The sequence below is a fragment of the Tyto alba genome, unplaced genomic scaffold, assembly GCF_018691265.1.
Source record: "Tyto alba isolate M040663 unplaced genomic scaffold, T.alba_DEE_v4.0 Super-Scaffold_2, whole genome shotgun sequence".
In the NCBI taxonomy this organism is placed as follows: domain Eukaryota; kingdom Metazoa; phylum Chordata; class Aves; order Strigiformes; family Tytonidae; genus Tyto; species Tyto alba.
Window position 1 is genome coordinate 62,515,259 of NW_024881282.1, and position 22,549 is coordinate 62,537,807.

Here is a 22,549-nt window from a genome sequence, read left to right on the forward strand (position 1 = left end):
TTGTCCAGAAGCACACTGATGTGTCTCTGAACTCTGATCTCTTCCACACAAAAAAGGACACAGTTTGAATATTCTTGGATTAAGCAGCTGACATAGCACTGTTACCAGTAGTGCTTGTTTTAAATTGTGCTAATTATAACACTGAGTATCTTTGTTGAGTCTTGTACATCCACACATTCTGCTGAAATGTTGTATATTTTTCTGAGTTCAAGTCTCTGTCATTATGTTAGTTTCCATTTTTCTTCTGTATTGTTAAAATACATATTAAAAGTCTGTTCTTTTTCTACAAATGAAATTTTTTAAAAATGGAATTCCATGGAAAGCTTAATGGATTTTCTCCTTTCAATGAGAAGTCTACACAGTTTAAATTTTCTGCTCACTTCTCTTGTGTGAAAGCATTACCGTCTGTTTTTCCAGATTTTTAAACCTGTAACATCTCCACAGGTCCCAGCTTAAATAGTTCCCTGTTGCTTTATGTTTTGTAGATTTTTCTACTCATACAAAAAAAAAAAAAAAAAAATAAAATTAACAAATTCCTAAAATTCAGGTTTATAGCAGAGAAAAGTGAACGCAGAATGAAGAGAGAGTTTGAATACATTTTTGTAACACGGGAACACGGGTATTCCTTTTGTGGTAACCATCTTCATAGTGCTGTAAAAAGTCATGGAATGATAGTAAAAATGTTCCCAGTGAAGAAAGATTTGTGCAAATGTCAGCTGTGAACAGAGGGTGTGAATTTAGGGCAAAGTGATATGAGTTTATGTCCATCTCATTTTCCTGTGAATGGCTGATTTAAACCATTGTCATGTAGTAACTTATCTTCACAGTGGCTCTCCTTATTTGTATTTAAAATAAGCACAAACACCATGCTTACGTTCAACTCAGTCTTTTAACAAGTCGTTTAAAGAAGTATTAGGCCCTTTCTGTTTTTATAAATCATCTCCATCATCTGTGCTAAAGCTGCTTCTCCTGCTGCTCTCTTTCGATGCGGCTGGGGACGTGGAGGACAAGAGTGGGTCTGTTCCAAATGGTGAGACTGTGTCATCTAGTAAAATTTCTTCTAGCCGTTGCTCTTCTTTTAAAGATGCACTGAAGGACAAATCCGTGAAGTGTGAAAGCGGATCAGAAAAGGCTGTAGATCCATCGCAAACATCAGAATTTGGTCCATGTGCCAGAGGCATTTGTTGAGAGTATTCTACAGAGTTCTCCTCTGGATAAGACTGTTGCTTGATGACCTGTGCAGCTAAATCGACAGCACTGAGCGAAGACATGACTGGAAGGCCATGTGCACGTGCCTGGATCTCTAGTTCCTAATATTTCAAACAAAACCAATTAGATAATGACTTTAAATGACAAAACAGTGTCTTCAGAACTATTGCAATAAGCATATGGATCATACATGTAAATTAAATATACCTTTTGTCCAGTTATAAGACTGTTTTAAAATATGAAATTGTTAATTTTTGAAAATTGTCACTAGAGAGTTTTTCTTTTTATTTCCCCTCCTGTTGTTAAGCAACTGTCCTTCAGGAACGTAAGAGGTAGGACAACCTCTCTAAAATCATCGTGTACTGAACCCAATAAAGGTGACAGAAAAATGTTGCAACTTTCTAGTTGGTTACCCAGAGATACAGAAGATACTTTAGTTTAGATGCTTATGGTATATAGATATATGTGTACATCACCATATGTATGATGATTGATTTTTATGTCTGTCTATCTGTCTATCTCATCTTCATATGTGTCTATATGCAAATCTTGCATTTCAAGCCATGCAGGGCTATATTCTGCTGCTTCATGTCACAAGCAGATATAACATGGCACACTATACCTAAGGAAGTGTAAAATATGAAATGGTTACAAAGGGAAGATGAAAATACTGAAGGGAATTTTGTGTCCAGTATTGATTTTTGGCTGCAGGGATATAATTTTTTGTTTCATTTTTTCTCTTTCTCTGGCTCTAATACATGCATAAGGAAACTGTTTGTACAGATACTGTATTAACTTTCCATGTATTCCTTTATCGAAGATCTAATTTTCAAAGGAAATTCCTATAAATCTAAAAAATACCCCCTCCCTGGTATACACAGCAATAAATAGGGAAAGTCAATTCATTTCTAATAAATGCCATTTGGGGAAAAATTATATAGATTAATAAAATTTGATGAGGGATAAGTACTGAGAAAGCTTTGTAGTTCATGGCAACGCTCTTATACAAACCTGAATTCGGAGTAGAAGTCTTCTGTTAGCATGCTCTAATTTCTTCTGCCTGTGTTCTAATTCTCTGGCTCTCTGTTGTTCTTTTTGTAGCCACTTGATGTACTCCACTGATGCTTTTAAAATAGTTCCTTTGTTCCAGCGCATATCACTGCAGAATGTAGAGATAACCTTTTCACAATTGTGCATGTCAGCAGAATTCATAAGAACTTACAAAATCTTTTACATTAATATGAAATAATGATTTACATGACTATTATTCACTCTTAGATATTATTGCTTCTGAATGGAAATTTTAATAGAATAGTTAAGAAGCCCTTATATAGTAAAATTAATCCCAGAATGAAAATAAGTGTCAAAAGAAAGTAATAAAGTGACTTTTTGTGGGAGAGCTAAATGCAATATCATGATTCTACCATTACAGTTTTTATATTTTTAGTGAAAATTGCTTTTATTATTAACTCTAAGATTAAAATCTATGTGCAGTATTTCTGCATTAATGAACTAGGAAATATACATTACTGAAGACTTAAGCCTAAATTTTTAAAGATCATTTTGAATATACTACTCCTTTTACCTGACTTACTAATGAGGTTACTTTTATGCTTGTTGAGAAAAAAATGGTCTGTGCTGAATGCCACTCCTCACTGATGATAGACCAGACAAATCACACTTTCATAACCATAATGGCTATGGAATGATAAAAATCCTGTTCAAAAATCTTGAAACAATACAAACCAAGTTAGAATCCACAGCTACATGCAGATCCCAACTCAAAACAAAAGCTTTGAAAAAAAATAAAATTAAACCTGTCTATCATTCAGGAAACAATGGTATAACTTTCAGTTCACAAGCAGTCTTACTAAAAATATAGTTGTTCAAATGCTTCTGTTGAAGGACTTTCATGTATCCATTTACCAACTTTCTATGTATTCCTTTATGCAAAGTCTTGGAGGCTTTGGAACAAGAATTAAATTTCTTGAAAATGTTTGATTTCTAAAAAAGTTCAGTATTTTATGATACAGGATGGGCTCGCTGAAATAAATATACAGACAAAAGGATTTATCCAGACTATCCACTTTAGTGCATGATGGCTTAGACCAAGGAGAAAATTGGCAGAGATTCCAGTCCTATAAATCAACCCTGAGAAGGAAAAAGCTATTTAAACCAGTAAGAATCTGAGGTTCGAGTGACAAGTAACCACCTTAGTGCATTTTTTTTTTATCTGTTCCAAATACATATACTTATATGCTGGCATTTACAGAGTCAAAAAGAAATATATATTATACTCCAGTAAATCATCACTTTCCATTATTCCTTGGTTGCTTTAGGTAATGAGACTTGCCCCTACTCACATGCTCGCCTACGGTGAGTAAAACTGTGATCTGGAGTGGATTTATTGCAGAAGTGTCTATGCTTTACATAGTGACTAAGGAACCTTGCACCCTTACCCCAAGGCTAAGCACCATTAGAGACTTCCACCAAGGCAGTTGTCTTTCTACTGAATGTATAGAGCAAAAGCCCTATAGGTACAAGATTTAGGGACCCAGACCACCTGGGCTTTCCTGAGGCACTGTACTAGGGAAAAAAAAAACCCTTATGGAGCTGATAGCTTCAAAGACACTCAGAAGAATACACAAAGTTATTTGTGATAAAGCATCACAGTGTTTAACCATATCCTAGAATTTAGGTCATTTGCTACAGATTTGGGAGAATGATCTTTTTGATCAGAAAGGGTTCGAATTCACATCTCTGTCCTCCCTGTGCAGCACACAAACCGCCAGGCTCTAGCACACTGGGACCTTCCCTCATCTCAGTGAGGCAGGCCAGGAATGCACAGCTTTTGGGATTAGAAGGTGAGGAGGTCAGAGAGAAAAGAGTTATTTTCTCAGGCCCTGCTGTCCACAAAGCCAAAACATCAGAGGCTGCTCGTTGAAGTGGGTATATATTCTCATTTAGACATTCCCTGGTCAAAAAAAATAAATCAGAGGTGGGACTGGGAGCCTAGAGCAGAACCTGTCTCCCTCATGATGACTGAATCACCTCTTGGCAATCCCTCTGCCTCCTCCTTCCTCTCTCTGTACTTCTTGCCCAGGTGGGAGGACAGAACATTTTCCAGAAAGTGTCCCATGGACTCCCTCCTAGGAGAGGACTCTCTCCTCACATATAGGATACCTATGTTCAAACCATAAAAGTTAAGGAAGTTTTTTAGTATACATGATGCTTATTTTCTGGACAAATCCTTGGTTTCCATCACCACGTTATAATCTTGTTTTCTTCAGACAGCTTTGGAAAGTTAGGTAAAATACTGAGAGGTCCCTATTTATGCCTTAATTGCAGTGGAGTTTGAAAGGCAGTGAGGTGCCTGTCTGTCTACACCAGAGTACTCTTGAATAAATAGGAGCAGCTAATGTTAGGAGGACAACAACATTTCAGACTGGGAATCTCCACTGTCATCTCAGATATGAGCTATATGTGCTATATATAGCTCAGAATAACAGTAGGTTTTGCATATATCACATATTTGGCAAATATTTCATAGTGATTTCACAATTTCATGTCAGCTATAAAATGTTATGAATTCAAAATCAAATTCAGATTAAAATATTCGTGGTTAATTTTTCAGATGACATATGAATAAGACATATATACATGACTGTATTTGGAATCTTTTTGTGATGAAATTCATTCATGTCACACATAATTGACAGCCTTTGTGATATTGCTTACTTTTAGTTCATGTTGCCTTGATAGTTTGAATTTTTACATATATGGTAATGATAATTTTTCTTATAGGTTGAAGTAAATTTTCACTGGAGGGCTAATTCCTGGATTCAAACTGTTAAAGAGATGGATCTGGTCAGCTTCAGCATGAGATAGGTATGGATAGATATCTATTCTGGTAATATTTACAAATTTGAGAGACAAAACTATCATGGAGCTCTAGGATGAAAATGCTGCTGTTAATATTACCATTTAAGAGACTCAGTTATTTTATGTGAGTATCTGTGCATATGAACATAGCCCATATAACTTCAACAGCTCTATTCATATATACATATACTGGTTGATGTCTTATTAAATGAAGAATATTGAATTTAAATCTTTCAGTGTCTGAAGGCAACACAGCAAAGGATCAGCTGGTGACCTTAGAAGCCAACGTGTCTTTCACCCTCTGTTTCTCTATTTACACCAGGATCAAAAGAAAGTATTGAAGATGTCTGTGCTGGTTCTGCATCACAGACACTCTCCATTCTAGGCCAGAGCACCATGCAGCAGTCACAGGACAGTGCTATGGAGAAGCAGAGGCTCTACGCAGATGTGCAGGATTGGAAAAGGAGCAATATAACTAGTGAGGGTGAAGGCAAATAGGGGGAATAGCATGGGGGAGGTGCCTGCATAGTCACAGTCTGCAATGCATCCAGCTCTGCTTAGCAGGCAGGCAAGCAGATTCATCTGTGATAAGAAATAAAAACACCTCAGCATTTGAAGACGGATTAAACCCAAGCACAGAAAGTGCATAAGAAGAATTTGAAATTCTCTGATCTGTTATTGGTTTTCTGTTATTTCTCTGAAAATGCTGAATTCTTGATTGGGTAAAAATAAAGTTATCTGAAAAATTATAAAAGTGGCAGTAGGAAATTGTGGGGTTTGCTTTTTAGAGATTTCTATATTGTGCTTGCTTAGTATATAATAGAGATAAATTTTGAAATGACAAGGCCTACAAACCTGTTTGAGAACCTTTTAAAACTGATCAGCCTCTGGCAGTTGTTAGTCATTTTATTGGAAAATACTTCACAAAACCAGACAAAACAGTTACATTCATAACTGATTTGAACCTATGAAGTTAGATGTACATCAAGTAGTCTTTGGAGGCAGCAGCAATTCTTTTTTTCATTTTACTCTTTCACTATTTTTTTTTTCTTTATTCTTAAATTTTATTGTATGTATAGAAGGCTTCACCCTGTAAATACTGAAACACATGGGAAACTCTACATGTGACACAAGTCAGTTGAGAGCAGTAGGACATTTTGCTGGTCTGGTTGTCAGCAATGACCTCTGCAAAAGAGGATTGTGTCTTTGTCTGTGAGTGTGCATGTGGTACAATAATTTTAAATTTTTAGCATGCTACACATGTGTTATCTAGTATAATTAACAGAGGTCTACCACACTTAACATGATTTGCATGGAAAAGTAGCACATAAGTAAAAAAACACATTGTGTTTTGTTAGTCTCTGAACCCTAGCTCCTCCTAACTTTACCAGCTGAATCTCTCCACAAATCTCAAATGTCCTGATCAAAACAAGTAACTGTCACCTGTGACAGTTTCTCATTTAGGAGAAAAGAACCATAACCATGAGACTGATCTTCAGCTCGTTTCCATTAAGGTAGCTTTGTTGAAGTCAAAGGAGCTTTACTAGTTTACACAAGTTGAACTCCTGTAGGAAGGACAAGAGCATCTGATCATCTAAGATTAAAACCAATTAATGAAAACAGAGTTTGGGAGTGGGTGATAGTCACAGGGTTTGCCAGTCACATAGCAGTTACTGATAACAAATACATTTGTGAAGTTGAAACTATGTTTGCAGACCATTTCTTGCCCTATTTCTGAGAAATTAGCTGTAAACTATGCTTGCTCAAAGAAACACTTTGAAGGACTTTGTACTTGTTTTGATGACCTGCACAATTACAAAGTGTATTCTTCTGGAAGAGGCAGCAAGTTTCTACTTTATAATAGCATGAGTGTAAGCAAGCTTTTCCTTTACAAGAAACATGGGCATGCTGGCTGCTAGCAGGTCTGTCCTCAGCAGAGAGAAGGTCAGACTCTGGCAGATGCAGAGAGGAGAAAGCGAGAGCAACCCACTACTTCTGCCCAAATCCTCAGTGGTTCTCTTAACATCCCAGTTCTGTAAAATGGCTAGAATTCTTAAAGGAAAGGCTTTTTCTTCTTAGTATTTCTGACAATTATAATCTGGCTACCATAAAACAGTTCTTGCATAGGCATTTACAGACTCTGTCACACCTAAAATGTGGATTTTGAAAGGCTGAACACAAAGGAACCATAAATGGACAGGCAGGCATATTTAAAGCAGCAGGTTATGGCTTTTTCAGCAAAATATGACTGGTTATTTTGGGCCTTTTTTTAATTATATTTTTGAATTATTCTGTATAACTGTTTTGCATTTCTGAATCATCCACCACTTGGATATCTAAGCATTGAAAATTAAACAAAAGCGTCAAAGTTCTTTGCAAGTTATACTTATCTTCATTTTCTAATGCTGATGAAGTGAACTTAAAACACCCATTCATTTAAGGAATGTAATCCACACTTTTCATCATTAAATTAAAAAAAAAAAAAAAAAAAAAAAAAAAAAAAAAAAGTGAAAAGAATAGGGGTTTAAGCCAGTCAAAAGAAAGTCCCTGCGGAAGCTCTGCAGGAGCCAAACAAGTTCACTATATAACTAACAAAACAAAAGTGAAATAAAAACCCCACACACCACTTCTAAGAAATATAAATCATAAAAGGTTTCCAAATCGCATCAAAAATGTCCTTTTCTGTTCCTGAGTCTGAATGTAATCTTCTTGAAGCAAGCCATCTGGGACAGACATGCTAACCACAACGGCTTAGTTATAGTAGTATTCGCTCTTCAATGCAAAGGCTGATTTGCTTCACTGTCATTAGTCCAAGCATCAGTAAGGTTTCTCCTTTTACAGCTAAGTTCCCACTATAAGAAGAATCTTCTAAAATCAATATATGAGGTGAAAATGCTATGTGTGATAAAATGTTACAGATAAAGTATTGTCAGAGATGATACATCTCTTTCTTTCAAAGAAGAAGGGGGCAGATTGGGGGCACAGTAAGGTGTTATGAAGGAAAAAGCAAGAACTGAAAGAGAGGCTAAGGACACTGAGTTGTGATTTGGCAACATAAGACCATACTAGAAAGAAATAATAATTTTGATCTGCTTAGCCAACAAAACAACATGGTCAATTTAATATATTTCCATCTACAAATATATAAAAAAATATGTTTACACCTCTTTGGATTAATTTAACCTGGCACAAAGCTATAGCAAAATTATGTTATAACCGAATTTTTCAGAATCATCCTGTGCCTTTTGATGCCTCTTTGTTCTTAACACCAACGTGAAAGCTTTTAAATAGGCCTATTTTCAAAAGGAGTACTGATTACCAGCCTTTTGAAGACAGCAGTCCTCAGAACATGTGAAACTTATGTTCACCTTGTGATTTTGTAAACTTAAGCTACTTTGGGGCTGTCACACTGTTGAACTCAGTCATGGGTTTGCAGACTCAAATAAGAAAAGGCAATGTCTTCAGGATCTATACCTGAAACTTTTTCATCAGTCAACAAAAATTAAAATCTGTGGGTAAAATTCATCATCCACTTACTGAAGCAAAATTACAGGTCCAGATAATTAATTTTAAGAAGAGCTTAAGTGATTGCTCTAACTATAAATGTTTTGAGTAAGTTCATAAACTAAACCTGAATCCAGACCAAAACATGTAACTGAAACACCCCTATAGGCAATCAAAAATCACAACTGGAATTTGTACCTCATGCCCGTTTCTAATTGCAGTATAACTTACTTCCATTATTGCTTTATAGCTGCAAACCAACAGTGCCATCCACTGTTTTTCTGAGAAATCTTTCAATTATTTGCCCAAATGGTCTTGAATACTGAAAGATGTACCAGCAAAATTAAAACTCTTCTATCAGTCTGTGTTTGCAATGGATCACATGTGGCTAAAACTTTATTTAGGTACTTAAAGCAGTTCTTATTTTAACTCGGCTGTAATACCTAATTCTATATTAGTAACAAGAACATGCCCATTTATCTAATCTTGGGTGGATGCTGTAGAAGGAACAGAGTTCGGGAATTCTCTAAAATGGATGAGGTATGTTAACTATCTCTCTGGTGATTTCACTGCAAGTGACTTGTCATGCCAACCTTGTACTTATGTAAGTCTCACACAGCTTTATATTGTTATAGAAATCTTGAATATAATAAAAATTTTCCTAGTCTTAACAAAAAAAAAAAAAAAAAAAAGGGGGATGAAATATCAATAGATATTTTAATTTGAAGTATCATGCAGGTCTGTATTGATGTCCAAATGATAAAGACAAAATCTGTATAATCAATTTTATGCAAGTGACAATCATACTAGTGCATGGTCTTAAGGCTTCCCTTGAGTGACATGAAAAATCTAAGGCTGAAGTTCAGCATTGACTATCACACTGAATTGTTATTGCTAATCCTACAGCAGACTTTCCTACCGTGGTGGCTTTTTTCATATTGGTGACAAATATAAACTTTAAGGGAATGCAGGTATAGTTTAAGCAATATGCATTTTGTGTTACTGTAAGTATATGCATTAGTATAAAATGGTATTATTATAGCAATTATAGCAATTATTATTTTTATCCTTGCACTTTAGGACTGTTGTTTTCCCTGCACTGAGTGGAGGACTTTTGAAAAATGCTCAGTCTACAGGCTCTTAAACAGATTGTTTTTTTTCTTAAGCTAAAGGGCAGACAGTACCAACATGCATTTTGTTTTATCCCACTAGAGGGCCCATGGCAAGGGCTGAAAGCATTACTCCTTCCTTCTCCAGAGACACCACACAATTTCTCCCAGGGACAGAGAGCTGGACTTTCTGTTGTTTGGCTTATCTTCTTATGTTCTTCTTTTTGGTTTTGTTTGTTTCTTCTTTTTTCCCCTAATGTGGCGGTCTCTCTTAAACACCCTGAAATTGCTTTCATTTTATTACCCTTTCACATGAGTTTTCCCAACAGGCACCAAAAATCTGTCAAAGGTTTGTTACTTTAACAGCTTGATCTGAGCCAGTGACCCAGCATGGAAGATTTTGTATCCCATTACTCAATCCTATAGCCAGTTTATGCAACCGTCTCTTTTTTTTTTTTTTTTTTTTCCTTAATTTAAACTATAAACATTATTATAGGAAAGACTGTTGAACTCACGGATCATTAGACTTGGGGATGAGCGTGCCAAGCTCCTTGATTCGGTAATTAATATTATACCTTCTTCTTCTCTCAACTGTTAAAAAGAAACAGTTACTATTTTTATGGTGAAACATTCTTGGACAAATTCAACATAAAACATTTTTAATTAGTTAAAAACAGGTCAGTCAATGTACAGAAAAGTTCTTCCTCAAGTAGAAATCCCAGCATGATTTCTTACCTGTCTCTGACTCACTCTCAGGACAAATCTCATGATTAGTACCATCTTTGTATCTCACCCTAGCTATAGGTTTATCCCCCATTTACAACTAGACTCCTAGAGAATTAAATAGTCACATATTGTCTAAATGTAAGATAACTCTTCTTTTTTTCTGATGTTTATGTGTTCTTTCTCCACCCTGCTCCCACGCAATGGAGTTTTCAGCTTAGTGGAGTTCTGCTGATGACTTGAAAAGGGACACAAGACAACTCATCCAGCTTTTCATATTTTGAAATAACTCCTGCTACAGATCACATTTAACAGCTTCTCTATACTTTATGTACAGTTATCAGCGTTGCAAACCACAGAGAGGACATAACTACAACCATATCCTTTCACTGAAACAGAGAAAGATTGTGTCCCAGAAACACTTAATCCCCAGCACATATGTTTCCTTCAGTGTTGGACAGCACAAGTGTGTTTACAATAACTTTTAAAACACACAGAAAATTCAGAAAAACATAATTTAAATAATAAAAAAAAATGTTTTCTGTATTTAAATTTATGCTTCTGCTAAGACAAACTATGCATGGTATCTTGGTTTACTTGTAGTTCAGTTAGAAAGGAAAAAAGAGAAGATAAGCCTCTTAAAATTAGATCCCCCTCTCTGTGCTCTCATTCCACTTTATCAGCATTGTACTGGTATCCAGACCGAAGTATGTGACTCTTCTCTGTACAAAAGGTCTGTTACCTTTCTGCCTCCAATTTCACTAATTTAGAGAGAATCTTCTTTCGCTTCCTCACCAGTATTTCTCCAGCAACTTCTACATGCAGAAACTCCACATTTTCTAATGGATAGGTCCAGAGGACATCTCATCACTGGGGGGAATTTCTTGTATATAACTGTGACATAGGAAGCATATTCAGTAGGAAGGTAGTCCCTTTGTGGTACTACTAAATGTCAGAGACCAGAAGTTTTGTTCTACTGGGTGAACTTGTGCTTTTGTCTATTCCCTCCACGTTGTACTTTAACTCAACCCAAACCTCACTGAATGGACAGGATTCAGCTTTTATCCCTCACTAGCACTGCACTGAGCTGTTTCTCTTATCCTTTGCTTCTCAGAAGGCCTTACCTTGGGCTCAATATGCTAACGCCACTGTACTCTGTCAGACCAGACCTGGCCAGCCTAGAAGATGGGCAGAATGGATACGTGCCCCCCTCATCCATGTATGGAGATGTGCACTTAAAGTTTGATGCCCTAACTTTGAATATAAGTACAAAAAGGCAAGTATAGCTAAATTAGAAGTGTGCAGCCAAGGGTGGCCTGGTGGGTCTTCCTAGGCTGACTTCAACCTTCTCACAGTCTTATAAGCACATCTCTTTCAGTCTCAGAACCACCGCAAAGATCACTTTTAGTTCTTCTTCCAATACATAAAGGTATTTTTTTCTTCCTGTCTATGTGAGACTCTTAGTTTTGTGCATCAGTTAGTTGTTTCCTCCCTAGCTGATTCCAGCTCAGGGAACTCCCAAGGTGTTATTATTTACACTGATGAAGTGCTCTGCCCTGGTGAGACAAATTATCTTGTCTTGCTCTCTCTAGAAACAGGAATTTCACTCAACAGATTAAAGCATCTCAGGTTTTGTAGTCATGATTCACATATTCAGGAGACAGGGTTATAATCCTCCTGAGTGTACTGTTAAGTGACCCCTTGCATCCCATTGGCATCAATGTGCTGGATCTCGTAGGAGAACACAGTGTACAAAAGCACATAACAGCTGAACAGCTTGAAAAATATAGTTCGGTTATGTTGGCAAAATAATGTCAGGGCAAACAGACTTGAAGAATGTTCATTAACTATATAGTCGTATGGTATAATGGCTGTTGTTAAATTAATATTTACAGTGTGGAAAGGCTCTGTGAGATTGCTCATCAAAAAGTAATCAATTAAACATTGGCTATAAAACAAGACAAAGTAAAAATATTCTTTACAAGTTGACACAGAATTCTTCTTATTTATATTTTTCTAATTTTTCCTGAAAATAAACTTCCAGTGGTTATGATAGTGAATTAGGGGAGGAATTTTGAAGCTTGGAAACATGTTTCAATAGAACTTTTCTGATTTATATATCTTACATTTTCAGTGGTATCCTGAGTTATCAACAATATTTCAAGTACCAAATTATACCAAAGCCAAACCAGAAAATGATTTTTCAAACTACATGGACAGGATGACCATATAACAAACAAACATTGCACCTTTAATTCTTTGTTTGGAAAAAAAACAAACCAACCAACCAACCAACCAACCAACCAAAAAAAAAAAAAAAAAAAAACCAAACCAGAAAAAACTCAAACAAAATACTTTTGATAATGGTTTAAACTCTTGTTACATGAAAAAGGGGTTCCATTTCTTAAATCTAAATCCCTTTTCATGGCTTCATTGAGGATCTAACCTTTCAAAAGGAACTTTTTTCTAGTTCTTCTTCAGTATGAGAAGGTACAAGAACATTTCTGTAAAAATATGAACTTCAACCTGAAACATGAATGTTTGTATAAATCTGACCAAGTTCCAGAAACTGATTTTTCAGAATATCTATAAAAAAAATGGTACTCATAAAAGAGTAAATCACACTAATAAAGCCCTTATATGTAAGGCATTAATATACCCAAGTCATCGGGTAGTAGAGCTATCTCCAGAGAGACTTTGAGCTCTGAAGGATACACCTGGAGCCAAACCAGAAGAAATGTTGCATGTCTGCATGCTATCATCCTGGCATACAGCCTTCAGCTCAGTTGCTAGTGGTGAGGGATAGTTCTCAGAGAGGTCTTCTTTGTTCAGGAAGTATGATCTCAGAGCCAAAATAAGCAACGGAGGCAATGGTAAGACCTGGCATCCTTAATGTATGCATCTGCCTATCTTTCCCCTTGCAGTTCCAGACAACTCCTATCCACCACCTTTCCCAGTCCAGCAAAAACTCCCCATTCCTGCCGAAAAAAGAGAGGCAGCAGTTGCACTGGCACTTCAGAGAAGATGTGTTACCAACAGGCCTAAAAATCTACATGGTCTGTCTGTAATCCACAAAAACATACAGACAGAAATAAGCATGCCTTCTGGAAAGTTTAAGCAAGAGGAAGTTGTCCACAGTGGTTGGTAGCACTTTGTACAGTGGATGTATACTTCCATGTATGTAATTTCATGCAAGCAAAGCCATATATTCCTATAAGATTACTGGAATAGCCAGAGAACCAATATATAAATAATAGAACAAAGATATAAATAGTGGCTATTAACTAATTACCAATTTAGGTTTAAATTCATAGAATCATAGAATATCTCAAGTTGGAAGGGACTCATAAAGATCATTGAGTCCAGCTCCCAGACTCTTTCTGCTGGAAAAAATGGAAAGGAGAACTGGAAAATGTAATTGCTCTATTCAGTACTTTCAAAAAAGAATCCTCCAGGTTTTTTGTTTCAAATTACTCTTCAGAGGGAAAAATTGCCTAACTTTTTAGGCAATCTTCTTTCAGCAATAAAAACTTTTTTTTTTTTTTATTCTGGATAAAGCAAAAAGTTGTTTGTTTTTATAAGTTTAATTTTTAGACACTGAACTATGAATTTCACTGTGTTCTAAGCCTCAACTACAGGACTATTCATCTAGAACTGAAATACCTAACATCTGTACGTGACTGCACTGTTCTTCATAAAGGAAACAGAAAGGTATCCCAGCCTACAGAGGTTAGGAGGCCTGTGTATCAGAGCAGAGTCAGAGCACCATCAGTCTCACTCAGTCCTGCCCTGATCTCCTTTTGTGACATACAAATTCCACAACTTTAAGTGCTTAACTAGCATTTAGAAGTTGTCTGATATGCTCTGTGCATTTTTCTTTCCTTCCTATCACCCATAGAGAGACACAGCCTCTTACTTGGGTGTTTCAGTAAGGTGTGAAGACTGGATTTACACTGCTGTTTTGTTTTAAAATCTGCCCCCTTTCTTGTCTGTTTACACTGTCATTTTCAGAGACAACATCATGTAAAGTGTGCAGGATAGATGTACAACTGTAGAATAAAAATATAGTAGCAAGAGATGGTGTGGAAAGAAATTCATTACAATATGCAAAATATTTTGAAAAACAAAAGTCAAAGGCAGAAATTCATTTCAGGGAAGAAAGGTCTGTAGTTGGCTGTGTTTGCAGACTGAGTTCAGTTTGATTACCCTGGTAAGATGTTGATCTAGAAGAAGAGCAGAGATGTGGTAGGTAATGTATATTATTTTTGCATTCACCTTACATTCCATTTAATGAGATGGAAGATGAACATATACTTACTGAGATTGTGGTTATCCTTTTTTTGTCTCTCCTTTGCCATTGCTCGTGTATCTGCTTCTGACAGAAAGTAACATTTATTAAAACAGTCCTTAAGTTGCAATTCCAGTACTTCTTTCACCTTTTCAAAATGGCCTCTTGTCACAAGGAGCAGCCTTCTAGTCTTTTTACTTCATTATTCTCTTTATTATTAAAAAAGATCATAAGCAAATCTATATTCTACCAGTACTAAATTTTGAGCAAGTCTGGCAGGGCGCTTAAGATTTTTTTATTGCACATTTTTAATTTAAGAACATAGAAATGCCATGGAGGGGTATTTTTCTCCAATTTGCTGTATTTTACATAAGGATTAAACTTACAATACGCTAATGTGAATATGGATTTGTACATCCCATAATGCAAGAGTTAATCAGATTTGTAAGATATTGAACAAACTCACAGTTTCCTCTGAGTGACACTAACAAACTGCACATGGTTGTTAGCATTATTTGGATTAATTGAATGTAACTTTTAAAGTTGTTAATCTACTAATATAGATTTACCTTGAATAGCCTTATTGTAAGGTTTTAAAAGAACCATTTGTTCTACACTGGAACAAATTTAATGGCTGATAATTTATTTATACCGTTGATCAGGAGCTAACATGTGGAAGAATCCACTATGTTTCCTAAAATAATTAGGTTTATTAGAAGCATGATGTTCATAAAAAACAGGGGACAAACATGGTTTCTGAATTGCTAAAGAGGAGAACAGAAAGAAAACATTTCCCCTTGGTATTTGTTCTTTTCCTTAAATGAAACTACAGACTGCAGAATTCTCAGTAATTTAATTATGGAAATCTATTTCATGGGTAAGATATTCAACTTTTAAGAGAAACACTATAATTTCTGCAATTACAAAATACTAAAATCTGAGTATTCTTTTACCTGTGAGTTCCCTTTTTACTGGTAGATTAGCTGGGCAAGAAGCATTTGTGAGACCCATATTAGCTGGTGCCATTCCCTGGTCACTGTTATATATATCCAAAATGCTGCTAGATAGCTTGAGGGGCAGGGGGAGGAAAGAATAATAATAAAAAAAAAATAGTATTAAAATAAGTTAAAGACTTAAAAGATTAAAAAAAAAAAAAAACATAAATACAAAGAGCAAACATCTTTGAATATGAGTCTTGTGTTCTTTAGAAGGAGCTATGTCTATGTGTCTAAAAGGAACGTTTACCATTATGTAGTATTAAGTAAAATTGAAAGTGAGGGGTCACAGCCTGCCACTGTTCCACAAGCAGTTTTCTAAGTGCCATTTGTGTGGGTTTCAGATGCAGAGTGATGGCAGGATATTGCCCCCAGTGCCTGTTTTTCAATTACTTCTATACTGTATTTTTCAATAACAGGATTACCACAACTGCACTTCAAACATGAATTAGGTTGAAAGTAAAAATAACCTTGCTGGTTTTGACCTACTCCCCAGTGATTTTTTAACCACATCACTAAACTCTGAATTGGTACTTCATACTGCGCCTGGTTTAGCCGCATAAAGATTCAGTGACCCAGTTAGATGCAATAGTTAAAATTAGAGTGGACAGAACATCAAAGAATATGCTTTAAGGAAAGAAACTGCTCTTCTCAGGACAGACCAGATAACCTAACAGTTTTAACATGCATAACATATATGATCATCTTTACAATTATCCTTATTATCTTCCAAAATGCAATATAATATTATTTAACTAAACCAATAGAATGCATTTAAAGAGAAGTAAGGCTAAAGTATGCTTCTACAGATTCCAATAATTACCCAACTATTACTTTTATTTGAATATTTTTACATATCTGAAATAATTGTAAAATATATAAAAGTTTATTAAAAATAAGTTTTCTCAGTTTCTATGACCATATAACCAACCTTTCAGTACTGATCATCATGTTAAATATTTCTATATGTTCATGTGAAAACCACTGTATAAAAAGAGTCCAAGTCCAGATTCCAAAAAAAGATTTACATTCTTATTGCCTTCTAAGGCAACAAGAGCAACATATTTTTTTTTCACTTTATCAGGCATATAAATTTTGTGCTGACATTTTTTTTTCTTTTGTGGCCAATACAACAGGACTCAGAAATTGAGCTTAGTTCCACCTGGCCAAGAAAAAAGTTAAAAAAAAATGGAGGAAAAAGTGGGAAAATTATGGGTAAAACTACTGGCTTGACCCGGAAAAGCATGAAAGGAAATAAGGAGTTATTTAAGAATAGACAAGGAAACATATTTTTACAGATCTGCCCTGCACTCATGGATCTTGAAACACCTTGGAACTTTTCAGGCAGGTCACTGTGACACCAACCATAGATCTGCTGGAAACCAGCTTTTTTTACACTCTGATCATTTCTCTTCTTGTGGAGACAGTGAGCTTCATCACAAGTTATTCTGAATGGAGACAGTTTCCCAAAGACTTGCCCAGTGTGAAATTGTTCCATGGCAGTGTTTGCTATAATTTTATATTAAATCTGAAATTTTAAATAAGTCCTATTTTTAAATAATAATTTTACTAAATCAGCTTATAATTTTACTAAATTATGAGAACCTCGTTTGTGTTAAATTCTCCCAGTTGTATAACCTACAATGAAATGAAGCAGTCAGGACTCTTTTTGAATACACATAACTAACACGCTCATTTTTAAATCAGAGCTTTGTTACTTAGGAGAACAGACAATTCTTAAATACCATTAGCAATCACAACACCAAGTCAGTTTTCAAAATCTGCTTACATATTTGATCTCTCAATGAAAATACTTTTAGAAAGAATGTTTGGAATTCAGTTGAGTATTACTGAAGAACAAACTATGTTTAATATGCAGTATTTGAACACTAAGCGCATTCGCACGTTAAGCACCTTTGTTTCATTCCAGAGTGGTAAACTGACAAGTATTACAGAAATCACTGCAGTTTTACCTTTGCATTTTCTTTGTATAACTATATTATAAGAATGAACTCATATTAGTTCTAGATACATATTTAATTACTTCCTACATTAATGAAGAGTAATTTGGTTTATTTAAATGATGTGAAAACAGAATGATATAAAAAACTGAGAATCAGTGTGACTCCTATACTTATTCCAATGGACTTTGGATAAGACTTTTATGGTTTAGGCTACTTTTTTTGTGAAATTTTAGGAAATAGTGACCACTGAAAATACTATAATTTAATAAATAATCTAAAAAATGAGAAAACATATCTATCGTATTTTACATAATTCCGACATCTGTGTACATAACTTGTTCAATAACTTGCATGAAACTGGTGGTAATCTTTGCAATTTATAAGATTTTCAATACCATTAGTGAAAAAATCAGAATTATAAACCACAGTTTGACACAGACACATGAGATACATCAATGATTATTTCTAATTTTCAAGCAGTACTTCATCTTTATCCTCAAAATACAGTTAAATTTCTATAGTCTAATCAGAAAGGTGTGAATTCAAATGACAAAGCTGAAATCTAAGAGAAAAGGTCATGAATGGCCAACTTAGCTGGTAATAAAAAAAATAATGACAACACACCTGAAAGTTCAGAAGGGTGTAAGGATTCAAAAGAGGGTGAGTAAACTCAACTTAAAACCACAAGTAGACATTTCATCTGAATTTGATTACACAGTTGATGAAGATACTTCTAACTCAGCTGCTATCATATGGAGTGATAAGAGTTCAAATGCCTCCTTCCATCATCAGAACTGCTGGGGCAGTGTCATCCCACACAGTCAGGACTGCAAATGAGTATCTATCTATGGTCTATTTCTGGATGTATTAATGTTTCCATCAAACAGAAAAAGGCATGAAATATTTTCCCAAATGTCCCATATAATCTTTGATTCACCCAGATGGTCTCCAGCATTTTTTCCCTCATCATGTGACAATTTTTATCAGACATTAGGAAAGCAGAGTCATAACTCCCTGTGGAAATTATAAGAATTAAACCCAAACCCAAGTTGTCTATTGATTCCTAAAATCCTATAACCTCACTAATTAGAATGATTCATATATATGTTAATCCAGAATGGATAGGCAAGGAAAGAGAGATGACAGGTAGCCCTGTACGTTAGAGTGTCTTGATTGCCTAGAGCTTAATGATGGTGGCGATAAGGTTGAGTGTTTATGGGTAAGAATCGGGAAGAAGGCAAACAATGCAGATGTCATGGTGGGAGTCTGTTATAGACCACCCAACCAGGTTGAAGAAGCAGACAAAATATTCTGTAAGCAGCTGGGACAAGTATCACAATTGCTAGCTGTTGTTCTCGTGAGGGACTTCAACTTACCAGATGTCTGCTGGAAATAAAATACAGCAGAGAGGAAACAGTCTAGGAGGTTCCTGGAGTGTGTGGAAGATAACTTCCTGAAACAGCTGGTGAGTAATCCAATTGGTGAAGGTGCCCCACTGGACCTCTTGTTCGTGAACAGAGAATGACTTGTGGGTGTTGTGATGGTTGGAGGCTGTCTTGGGCACAGCGATAATGAAATAATAGTTTTCAATTGTTGAAGAAGTGAGGAGGGGGGTCAGCAGAACTGCTACCTTGGACTTCTGGCAGCAGACTTTGGCCTGAAGACAGAGTCCCTTGAGAGGCAGTCCTGAAGGTCAAACAAATCCAGGAAGGCTGGACGTTCTTCAGGAAGGAAATCTTAAAAGCACAGGAACAGACCATCACCAGGTACTGAAAGATGAGCCAGCGGAAGACCAGACTGGCTGAACAGAGAGCTTTGTCTGGAACTCAGGCAAAAAAGAAAAGTTTATGACCTTTGGAAGAAGGGGCAGGAAATTCAGGAGAACTACAAGGATGTCATGGAATTATACAGGGAGAAAATTAGAAGGGCCAAAGCCCAGTTAGGACTTAATTAGGTTACTGCCATAAAAGACAATGAAAAATATTTCTATAAATACAGTAGCAACAAAAGGAAGTCTAAGGAGAATCTCCACTCTTTATTGGATGTGGGGGAAACATAATGACAAAGGCTAAAGAAAAGGCTGAGGTTCTTAATGTCTTCTTTGTCTCAGTCTTTAACAGTAAGTCTAGCTGCTCTCCAAATACCTAACCCCCTGAGCTGGAAGACAGGGACAGGGAGCAGAATAAAGCCCCCCTAATCCAGAGTTAGCAACCTGCTACACCACTTAGCCACACACAAGTCTATGGGGCCAGATGGGATCCACCAAAAGGTACTGAGGGAGCTGGCAGAAGTGCTCACTAAGTCATTTTCCATCATTTAGCAGCAGCCCTGGCTAACCAGGGAGGTCTCTGTTGACTAGAGGTTAGCAAATGTGACGCCCATTTACAAGAGGGGCTGGAAGGAGGATCCAAGGAACTACAGGCCTGTCAGTCTGACCTCAGTGCCAGGGAAGGTTATGGAGCAGATCATCCTGAGTGCCATTGCACGGCACATACAGGACAACCAATCAATCAGGCCAAATCAGCAATGGTTTATGAAAGGCGAGTCCTACTTGACTAACTTGATCTCTGCGGAGCCGCGGACGAACAACACGCCGAGACGGGTTCAGTGTGGGAGATAGAGCATCAATCAACGTGTGTCTTTATTGGTCCAGGGTACATATATTTATACAGACAATGATAATTATTATGCCTACTAGTCACTAGCTGATTGGCTTAAGCTCTAAAGGTCGTATTCGCACGGTCCACCTACTTGCAGTTAGCTTACAGCACAAGCTTCTCATAACACTAAGTTTCTCATGCTACTATTTCTGATTCCTGTTGACTTGTTTTCAATACACGACAGTACCGTAACACAATGTTTCTCAGACCACCGTTATCATAACACTAGGTTTCTCAGACCACTATTCCTAATTCCCCTTAACCTGCTTTCGACACACCATGGTACACAGGGCTGAGGCGTCCTTGACATTCCTCATGTATCAGCAGCTGTGAGCAGCTGCAGGCAAACCCTAGTGAGGCCCAGCATCAGCAGCTAGAGCAGGCTCTGATCATACAATTGCTCGGTGGGCTCAGGACCCTTGTCTCTGAGCCATTCTCCAACAATTCCCCCTTTTTCTTTTTGTATGAGCAGAGCCTGTGCTAACGTTCGTTCAAAGATTTTCTTAATACATGACAAGGCACAACTTAGGCATGCAGGCTTACAATCTATTGGCTAAAGGCACAGGACCCTTGTTTCTGAGCCATTCTCCAACAGATCTCCTCCTATGATGAGGTGACCTACTTCTTGGATGAGGGAAAGGATGTGGATTTTGTCTAGCTAGACTTTAGTAAAGTCTTTTACACCATTTTCCATAGCATTCTTCTGGAAAAACTGGCTACTCATGGCTTGGATGGGCGTATTCTTCACTGGGTAAAAAACTGGCTGGATGGCCAAGCCCAAAGAGTGGTGTTGAATGGAGTTTAATCCAGATTGGTGGCCACTCACAAGTGATGTTCCCCAGGACTCAGTATTGGGGCCAGTTATGCTTAATAACTTTATCAGTTATCTGGATGAGGGGACCAAGTACACCCTCAGTCAGCTTGCAAACAGCACCAAGTTGGGTGGGAGTGTTGATCTGCTTGAGGGAAGGAAGGTTCTACAGAAGGATCTGGACAGGCTGGATCAATGGGCAGAGGCCAATTGTATGAGATTCAACAAGGCTCAGTGCCAGGTCCTACATTTGGGTCACAACAACCCCATGTAATGCTACAGGCTTGGGGAAGAGTGGCTGGAAAGCTGCCTGGCAGAAAAAGACCTGGGGGTGTTGGTTGACAGCCAGCTGAATATCAGCCATCAGTGTGCCCATGTGGCCAAGAAGGCCAAACAGCATCCTGGCTTGTATCAGAAATAGTGTGTCCAGCAGGACTTGGGAAGTGATTGTCCCCCTGTACTTGGCACTGGTGAGGTCGCACCTCAAATATTGTGTTCAGTTTTGAGCCCCTCTCTGCAAGAAAGACATTGAGGTGCTGGAGCATGTCCAAAGAAGGTCAACAAAACTGGTGAAGGGTCTAGGGCACAAGGCTTATGGGGAGCGACTGAGGGAACTGGGGTTCTTTAGTCTGGAGAAAAGGAGGCTCAGGGGAGAACTTATTGATCTCTACAACTACCTCAAAGGAGGTTGTAGTGACGTGGGTGTTGGTCTCTTCTCCCAAGTAAGAAGTGATAGGATGATCAGAAATGACCTCAAGTTGAACCAGGGAAGGTTTATATTGGCTATTAGGAAAAATTTCTTTAGTTAAAGGGTTGTCAAGCATTGGAATAGGCTGCCAAGGGAAGTGGTGGAGCCGTCATCCCTGGAGGTTTTTAAAAGACGTGTAGATGTGATGCATAGGGACATGGTTTAGTGCTGTACTTGGCAGTGCTAGGTTAACAGTTGGACTTGATGATATTAAAGGTCTTTTCTAACCTAAACAATTTTATGATACTAATCACTAAGAGTGTCAAAACCAGTGTTCTGCCATGCCATTAAAGAGAAACTTCGATCTAATGTTAACTGTTCTAAATTATTCTCCCAACTTGGACATCAGAGAATAACCCTATTTAACAGTACTGTCACAGAGAGCCTACAAAATTCTCACTCATTCACCTACCTTCAAAGTGCTAATTTCTGAGCTGCAGAATCTGTCTTTCCAATTGAAACATTCACTGGTGTGACAAATATGAACATTTTTAAAAATCAACAGGTAGGGTACTCTTGGGAAATAGAGAATGGTAGATTTGACCCTCCTTAAATCTGTTTTCATCTCAGTCAGTGTGCTAAAGGTTTGGATAACAGAATAAACAGCATACTCATCTAGCCATAAAAAGGACACACAAAAAAGGTTCTTTTCTTCA

The 22,549-nt window shown here is 37.0% G+C and overlaps 1 protein-coding gene across 1 annotated transcript in view; it reads right to left on the reverse strand.

Moving 5' to 3' along the window:
• Nucleotides 1-569: 569 nt before the first annotated feature.
• The window catches only part of TFEC (transcription factor EC), a 97,117-nt gene continuing 75,137 nt past the window's right edge, over nucleotides 570-22,549 (reverse strand). Inside the window, exons 4-8 of the mRNA XM_032998778.2 lie at nucleotides 15,669-15,783; nucleotides 14,746-14,802; nucleotides 10,220-10,295; nucleotides 2,221-2,368; nucleotides 570-1,310 (exon numbers count right to left, since the gene is read on the reverse strand). Of these exons, the coding sequence (XP_032854669.1) occupies nucleotides 930-1,310; nucleotides 2,221-2,368; nucleotides 10,220-10,295; nucleotides 14,746-14,802; nucleotides 15,669-15,783 (777 nt within the window). The 3' untranslated portion in view covers nucleotides 570-929. The remainder of the gene's footprint in view (nucleotides 1,311-2,220; nucleotides 2,369-10,219; nucleotides 10,296-14,745; nucleotides 14,803-15,668; nucleotides 15,784-22,549) is intronic.